At 46.2% G+C, this 9,259-nt stretch overlaps 1 protein-coding gene across 1 annotated transcript in view; it reads left to right on the top strand.

Annotated features, from left to right (window-relative positions):
- PRSS12 (protease, serine 12) overlaps positions 1 to 9,259 on the top strand; it is a 147,754-nt gene that overhangs the window by 118,052 nt on the left and 20,443 nt on the right. The window contains exon 12 of the mRNA XM_019521823.1: positions 6,241 to 6,363. Coding sequence (XP_019377368.1) covers positions 6,241 to 6,363 — 123 coding nt within the window. The remainder of the gene's footprint in view (positions 1 to 6,240; positions 6,364 to 9,259) is intronic.

Below are 9,259 nucleotides of genomic sequence, written 5' to 3'. Positions count from 1 at the left end.
TTTTTTTTTTTTTTTTGGTAACATTTTATTAGAAAACAGGCAATATCAAACAGATTTAGAAAGGACCCCATCTGAGGTCTCACAAAGGGAATACAAATACAGTTTCAAGAAATTACAAAAACAACGTCTCATTCACTTTGCTTAAAACTCCAGTGTTATTCAGTGAACATCTTACCCTTTCTTCTTATGTAACTACAGATTCATGCATTGATACTTAACAGAAAGGTACTGACAAAGCCGTCACCCACTCTTTCTGACAACAAAAGTTGTCCCTTAGTCTATCCTATACCTATATGGGGCTGAAACAACCCCCTGAAGTCCAGCCCTTGCCAGAGCGCTGTATCCCCTCCTTCCATCCCATGTTTTTCTCTGCCTCTATAGAAGCGCAGCTCGTGCATTGCTAACTGCAAACGCTCTGACGTTGAAAAGCACGAGCCCTTTAGTGCCAACAGGGAACGCACTTTCCATAGCGCTACTTTGGTGCATGTGATAAGGGCCCTCACACCCCATGACCCATCCGTCCCCTCTGTTAACGCATAGAGTACATTTTCGATAGTGATCCCCATTCCCCTTGCTGTCTCTTTCAAATAGATGGCTACCTTCTCCCACACCTTTTGTGCATAAAAACAGTCCCACAAGGCATGTGCCACTGACTTGGGCTCAGCACAGATTTCTCTTGGGCACTTGGGGGACCGTGAGAGTCTCCATCGATTCAGCACCTGTCACTGGCAGTGCGTTTCGCACGGCCCTCCACGCCAGCTCCTCGTGCTCCCCTTTCCATTTCTTCCCCACTAGCCCTTTCCACACCCTTCTGACTTTCTCCGTTCTCAAATCCCCGACATCTGACATCCTCTGCTTCCCCCTCATGAACTTAAGGACTTTTCTGCCATCCGCCAGCCCTTCGATCCCTAACCCCGCCAAGCCTTCCCTCTCAAGAAAGGATCCAAGGCATGCATAAGGGAGTGACATCTGCCAAGCCCACGCCCCCTGCCACCCGCTCCTGAACAGTCCCAGCTTTTGTAGGAGTCTTCCCCCCCAGAAAATGCAAAAGTTGGAAACCATTCCCGGTGCACCCCTCGCTTCCCTCACAACCATCTTCAAAAAGTACGCATAAACAAAGACCTCTATGTTGGGAAGACCCCATCCCCCCAGCTCTTCTTCCTTATATAACTCTGTCCTGGCCACCTTCTCTGTCTTCCCCCCCAAAAGAAGAGGCATAACGCCCACTGGACCTGCTGGGCCTGTAGCCAGGACGGGGGGTACACCATCGCTGTGTACAAGATCATTGGCAACAGGCACTGTTTGATCACTTGCACCTTACCCCTTGATGATAAACTCCGTGTGTTCCACAACCCCACCTTCTGGTTTACTCTCCCCTCTAACACTTCCCAAGCCCGTTTCCCTTTCCCCTGGGTATCCATCCACACGCCCAGTATTTTCAGTTCCTCCCTTTCCACCTTCAATCCAAATTTCCCCAATTCCCCCCAATTCCCAACTGCCAGGACTACACTCTTGTCCATGTTCACTCTCGCTCCAGATACCTCCCCAGACTCATTGGCATGCTTCACCACTCCTCCTAAGGACACCTCGTCCCGCACCACACACGTCATGTCATCCATGTACAGGAGGACTTTAAATTCCCCACCCCTCAGCACTCTAACCCCACTGATCACCCTATCGCTTCTGATTCGCTGTGCCAGAGGCTCAATGGCACAAACAAAGAGCCCCGGTGACAACAGACACCCTTGTCTTACCCCCCGAGTCTACTGCAAAGGCTTCTCCCAGGAAGCCCCTCACCAGCACCCTGCTTGTTGCCCTCCCATAGAGTGCCCACACCCACCCCACAAATTCCCCCGGCATCCTATCCCTGCCAGAACCCGAAACAGAAACTCGTGCCCAATGCTGTTGTATGCCTTTTGCAGGTTGAGACTCGCCACTATCATGTTCCACTTCCGGTCAGTAGTGTACGACAGCATATCCCATAGTATCCAGTGTGCTTGTGTCATCCGCCGCCCCCCCCACCACGCACATTTGTTCCTCACCCAGCACCTGCAGTAACACCTCCCCCATCCTTGTCGCTAGGATCTTGGAGAATAATTTATAATTGGAATTCAGCAGGGTGATCGGTCTCCAGTTCTTAATGTGTTCCCATCCCCCTTTCTTATAGATCAAGGCCACGACTCCCTGGGCAAAGCCCTCCCCTACCCGACCCCGATCCACAATTTCCTTAAACAGGGCCAAGAGATCCCCCTTCACTAAATCCCAAAACTTCCCATAAAATTCCACCGGGATCCCGTCACCTCCCGGGGTCGTCTTTAATGGCATTGTCCTCAAGACCCCCAGCATCTCGGTTTCCGTTGATTCCTTTATCAGCCCCCGCCTCCCTTCTTCCCCCACTTTTGCTTCCAAACTCTCCACCAGTCCCTCCAGTTGTTCTCACCTCACCGCTTTCCTACGAAAATTCCCCATAAAACCTAGTCACCTCCCGCAATACCCCATCCACGTCCTTCACGCTCCCTCCATCGGCCGTGCAGACCGCCCCCATCACCCGCTTCTTCCTTCTCACCCGCAAGGCGAAAAGCCTGCCCCATTCCTCTCCCTCATCCACCCACTCCACCTTGGCCAGGAACATCCGTTCTTGCATCCTGGTCCAGAACCAATTTTGCACTCCCTCTCTTGCCCGTTCCCATTCTCTCTTCACTGCTGCCCCCTTCTTCAGCTCTTCCCACAATCTTTGAACTTCCCCTTGTAAGCGCGCTAGCTCCTTCTTCCTCTGCCGTGCCCGCTTTCTCCCCACACCAGTGAACCACTCCCGCACACGCTTCTTGATTTCTACCCACCAGTCCCACCGTGTTGGGAAAAAGGGCTGTAAAGTTTGCCACTGGCGGTACGCCCTTTGAAAGGCAATGCATTCCTGTGGGTCGTCCAATAAGGACACATTTAATTACCACACCCCTCTCCCCTGTTTAAGCCCTTGCCCGATGCCCACTTCCACCCACAGGACATGATCCGAGAAGCTGATGTCTATCAGTCGCTTGCTGCAGATTGCCAACCCCTCCGACACCAACACAAAATTGATCCTCAATTGCCCCTGCCCACCCGGATCCACTCTAGTAAAAACTCCTGTCCCTTTCCAAATATCCTGGAACCCCTCATCTTTAATCCACCCCTGCAGCTACTTCCCCGTACTATCCATCCCAACTCCCTGCCCTATCCCAATCCGCCCACCCTCTTCAAGTATGCAATTAAAATCCCCCATCACAATCCGTGGTCCTCCACCCCCATACACATCCCCATTTTGCGGAAGAAGCGCACCCTCTCCGTTCTCTCGGCTGGGTCATAGACATTGTACAAAGTCACCTCCATGCCCTCCACCTCAACCACTGCCTTTTGCAGTTGCCCTTCCAGTACCTGCTGGTCTTTAATTTTCAAACCCCACTCCCTTGCCAGGAACCCTACTCCTGCTGCTTTATTCTCATTTGAACCCCCCCCACCACGATGGTCCCACCTCCCAGCGCTTCTCCAGATATCTATAATTTCTCCTCCGGGGAATCCCGCACTCCTGCAAGCCAAACACCTGCGTGTCCAGGCCTTGTAAGGTGGTATACATTGAATCCCATCTCTGCCTCCCATATAAACTTCTTACATTTAAGGATGCTATGGTCAATGCCATCAAGGTTATTTTCCAGAGAGAAATATGCCTCATAAATCATTTGTGCCGCTACTGGGTTCTGAGGTGTCTTCCCCCACTTTCCACATCCCCATAGCCCTAGCCAGATGTTTAATTGCAGTTGGGCTCAGAAAGCCATTTTTTTTTTGGTCTATTTTTTTGGACCAGTCCTGGGAGCACTGCAATACCACGTCAATACATGGAGTGGATGGAGCAAGCTCCAGTTCCACCCCCCAATATCAAAATCTGCTCAGTATAGACCTCCTATAGAGGACACGATAGAGACAATCACCTGCCCTGGGGAGCCTACCTACATGGTCACAGTGCTTCTCCTGCCAGCCATCCTTACCTATATCAAGGCAACTTACTTGAGTCAAACATGGTAATGCCCATTGAGCTGTGTTCCCCTCAGCACTGACTCTTTTTCAAGTCATGGTAAGCTACAGCACTGCATACATTTCAACACCCTCCTTACTCCCACAGCTGAGCTGTGCCTTTCTTTCCTATTTCCAGTGATTCCTGTTTCTTCACCAGCCTTAAATGTCTGGCAAACATCACCAAATGGGGCATCAAGCACTTCACCCAAAATCCCTGTGTTGCACCCTCTCTCAGTCTGTCACACATGATTAGTGTGGCCCTGCCCTCCATGAGGTGGAGCTAGACCAGACTGCCCTATGCTTCATCTGCATATACATTTTTGGAGGATTCCAGGACTCATGACAAGAGCACTCGGTTCCAGCCATGAGTGCAGGGGCTAATTAGTATATGAATCCTTTATGCGGGTATCTGGAGTACACACACATACTGAGCAGTGCTGAGCTGTGGGGCCACCATGGCTTGAAATCCTGTTGACTCTGCTGGGGTCCAGCCCTGTGAACTATATGGTAAGCCATGAGCTTTTTGGTCTTGGACTGATATCATGCAGTTTGCAATATATATAAGTAGGTACAAAAATTACTTAAAAGTGCATTTATAGCAACTGTAAAAATTATAAAATGTATCAGTTCTGAATGAAGTATGTCTATAGATACTATATGCAAATTAGTACAAGTATATTTATTTGAAGTTCAGTATTTTTAAATTTGCTTCTCACTTCCACATACTCAGGGAGAGTAGGGTATGACAGTAATGGGCAAATGGGAAGTGACTGCAGGGGGCAGAAGACAAAGGGGCTACCTGACCCCCAGATATATGTTCCCTGCTGTTGCTGTAGAAGGGGGACAAATTCAAGGGAAACCTCCAATAATTAGATTCCATACCTGGAAAATTATAACAAATGTATAAATTGTTCTTGTATAGAATCTATTTACCAGGGGGCCATCTTATATTCAGGGTTGTCTTATATTTGACTAAATACAGTGACTGGACTAGCCCTCATTCTCACAGGAAGTTATCAAGGCCAAGAATTTTACAAGGTTCAAAAAGGGATTAGATAGTTTAGATGGGTGTAGTAAGAGTATCCCAAGTTAACCTCCTTAACATTAAGAAAAAATTTGGAAGGGATATTAAACCTCATGTTTCAGTGTTTGAGCCAACCTCTAACTTTTAAGGACCAGGAGTACACCTGTGTGAAGCACAGAATATCCCATCTTCCTCTGAAGCATCCAGTATGGGCTACTATTAAAGACAGGACACTAGACTAGATGAACTCAGTGTCTGCTGCTATGTAGCAGGTCTATGGCTTGTTGAGAACTAACTTCACTCTTGTCTGATAACTGCTACATATTTCCTAGTAGTTCATGGCTTCCCTTGTTGCTAGTCCCATCAGTCTGTGGAAGGACATAAGTACAAAATAGTTTTGAGAATCTATTACCAATCCCACCTTTACAGAGTTGGAAATGCATGTCCCAGAATGGCCGAAGTGCTAGAATTTACGCTCAGCATATGACCACTTGTAGAAAGATGAAGCTAATCCATATATTTCTTGTGGTTTCTGCTGTTCCCTTAGTCTAATGTACTAAAGGCTTCCCTTTCATACAGCTCAGGATAAATGTAAAGATGGGATTAATAGAGTCATAGAAAAGTAGGGCTGGTCTATCTAGTCCAACCCCTGCCTGAGGCAGGATCATCCCTATCCAGACCTCATCCCTATCCAAACTGACAGAGCAGGAGAGGCAGAGTTTTTTCCTGGAATCCTTTTTGTTCCCTGATCACAGGAAACTTTGGACCTTGTGGCTACGTTATGCTTAGTTTCTGTATGGAAAAGAATACACTCAATTTTTTGTTTGTCTTGCCTGATATTTTGTGGGGGGACAGTGTGTTTCTGGCACAGCAGGAGTAACATGAGAAGGAATGATTAAACCAAGTCAGAGTAGAATGAAGTGCTGAGAGAGTTAGATGTCCAAGTGGTCTGTAAACTAGCCTTGAGGGCTGATAAATGGAATTCCAAATGCTATATGAACATGATTAAATGGACTCTCAGCTGTTACCCTGTAAGTATCACGAGTCTGAAGTTTTTTAAACCAAGGTGCTGATATTGGCTGTATACTTGCGAGAGCTTGCCAGTTACCTTTACTCTTCCATTTTGTTTAGTGCAGTAAAGAAATGACTGATTTGTTCTGTGTGTGCAGGGGAGGCTGGCCCTGGCAGGTTGCCCTCCGCTTGAAATCATCTCATGGAGATGGAAGACTTTTGTGTGGTGCCACTCTCATCAGCAGCTGCTGGGTACTCACTGCTGCACACTGTTTTAAGAGGTGCGTTGGCATTATTAACAGTGGGACACATTTTCAGTACAACTGCATTGCCACCTTAATGAGTCCTGTGGGAATGATATAAACACCAGACTGAAAACTGTCCCCAAAGAGGTTGGGACTTTTGTTTTCCTTAGCTTAACTCGTATGGTTTAATTATTCTTGCTCTCATAATTTGGCTTTACTTATATGTCCTTAATCAGTCAGGAGATTTATGATAAAAGTTTGAAGTTACAGTTGATTTTCCAGTGAAAATCTCCATAGAAGAATCGTTTAACTTTTCTCCACCCTCTCCCAAATAACTCCTTTCTGGTACCCAGACAGGACAAGATTTAAGCAAACACCACCCAAATCACAGGTTGGTTTTGTTATGTTGTTTGGCAGGACATAGTCAGACATCAAGCTTCACTGACATTTTCCTGTAATGCTTTGGCAACTCAACAGAATAACTAGGGGTGGATGAGTGGGGCACCAGCCCTGGGTGATGCTTCAGAGGGTACACCAGAATGGCAGCTCCTGGGGAGCCTGTGCAGCAGTAGCAACCCAGGAGGGGAACCTGAATCATGCCAGGGGCATCAGCAGCTTGCACCAGAATATCAGCTGTCCATGTGTGGGGAGGTAGGACTCTTCAGCACTCAGCACCTCTGCCCCTGTCCCTGCCCCAGCCTACTCTCTGACACTCAGCTTCCCCCCCTGCCCAAGTGCCAAAATTCCTAGTTACAGCTCTGTAACTGGGCTGACCTGTAAAAACCTCTCTTAAATCAAAGTATTATTCTTATTTTGTTGAGTCCAAGGGAAAAGCACATTAACCTTATCTGAGGCTAACTATTTTTTCTTATTCTTTCAGCCAGGTTGGGAACAACTGCCTTGTTCTGTAGTTTCTTAGTGTATGAAAAAACTAAGTGTTTTGTAGGCATTGTGAGGATGCTTCCAGCACACTCAGGGAAACTTTAAAACATCACTAGCTAAATACAAAGATGATACTAAAATTGCACCCAGGGCTGGTACCCCAATCACCATCCCTAGGAGAGATGGTAGTACAATCCTAGTTTATATCCATGGAGTGTACTCCCAGCCAGTGGTGCAACTAGGGCTGGGTGACCCAAGCAGCTGCCTTGGGCATCGAGTGAGGGAGGGGGAGAAGCAACTTGCATGATTGTGCTAGTAGCATGGCAGCGACCAGCACTGATATAACTTACACCATTGTCTAGTCAGACTGCTACACAATACATAATAGTAAATTCAGCCCCCTTCCTCCAGTTTACCAACTGATGCGTAACTTAAGCTCCCTTATGTCATACCTGAATTTGACTCGATCTGATTAATTAGCCCAACATTAAACTGTCATCTAGTTTTACTATATTTATAGCAAATAAATATAAATGCCTTTTGCTTTTGGCATGAATAGCAGTTCTGTCTTTTATAGTCTTCCTGCTTCATTTCTTCAAAAACAGCCAAATTCAACACTTCGCCATCATGACTTTAGTAACTTGGCACAGGTTCAAGTTACTGCAGTATCACAAACACTAAATTTAGTAACAAGAAGATGGATATAATTAACGATTGTAAAGGAGGAAGGTTTCAGCTATGCTTTTCTCTGATTTTATCTAGAATTTTTAGAAGTATTTGTGCTGCGCATGAATAAATCTTGCAGTAGTGACTAGCAAAGAAACAGAGAAGAACTAAGGAATAATTTTAAAGGAAGTTTGTTAAAATTTGCCCAAGAATGAAAAACTCCCAGTCTTATTAGCTCCCTCTCTCTCTCCCTCTCGCCTTCTAGAAGGGGGAGGTGATTATTTTCATTAGAGTGAATAGAAACTGGTATCTTCCTTTAGCTACTCAACATCTTTTCATTTTCATGTTTTCAGCAGTCCTGAGGAACTCTTCCTCGTGACACTTCAAGCCATAGTGGTCAGACTGCTTATTAAATAGCAGACCACTTCCACTGAGCTACAAAGCTGTCTGTATTGTATAAACTGACAGTGAAGAGTCTGGGGTTTGCTACCTTCAAAATGAGCATAAACTAGCCTCTTTGTCCCAACTTACCATTTCTGTGGTAACCAAGGATGGAGGTTATCAAAACATATTAGAAAGCTTTCCATAACACACCATATTCAAGATTTAAGAAAACACCAGTCAGCATCTTCCCTTCTCCAGTCCAGAAAGATAAATATGCAGGACCTTATGGCAATAGTGAGCAGGATAGAACGAAGACACTGGAGTGCACAGATTTTTATACCAGTTACACAGTCCTAAAATTAATCTTTCTGAAGTCTGAATCTGAGAAAAACACTTCTCTAACTTCTTTTTTTGCTAGGAAATGCTAAAGTGTTTTTTAAACAATGAATTCAAGTTTTGCCAGACTCCTGGAAGTATTAATCTCATTTTACAGAGAAGGAAGCTGGGGCATAGGTGGATTAAACATTCTGTGTTACACTGAAGTCAGTAGCAAAACTGTGAACAGAACCCAGATTTCCCCAGCGTAGACCCCTCCTGTACCTACCAAACCAGTGGTTAACAATGTTTTCATGGTAAAAAGATTGGTTAAAAAGGAGGCCAGCAGTAGGACCCAGCTATGGCTACTGACTCTTTTTCCAGCTGCCTGGCAGTGGCACCAGCAAAGCATGACCAGCCATGGCATGGGCTAAGCACCCTGGTCCACAGCTGCAGTGGGAATGAAGCTCTGGGTAAGATCTAGTTCAAAGGCAGTGAGATGCTGCACTCCTGGCTGTGTGCATGATTCTGCTGCGTGCATGCATGCAGCATTTAACGGTGGCATTAGTAGCTACACTGGCCAAAAACAGCCGATTGCTGATAATGTTAATTTTCCTTTTATTGGTGCTATTTCGGTATGCGACTAACATATCGGTGCACCTCTAACTCCCTTAGTTGTAAAGTT

The sequence above is a fragment of the Gavialis gangeticus genome, unplaced genomic scaffold (assembly GCF_001723915.1).
Source record: "Gavialis gangeticus isolate Ggan-Ray unplaced genomic scaffold, GavGan_comp1, whole genome shotgun sequence".
Taxonomy (NCBI): Eukaryota; Metazoa; Chordata; order Crocodylia; family Gavialidae; genus Gavialis; species Gavialis gangeticus.
Note: the sequence above shows the minus strand (reverse complement) of the source record. Positions and strands in the feature narration are given on the sequence as shown.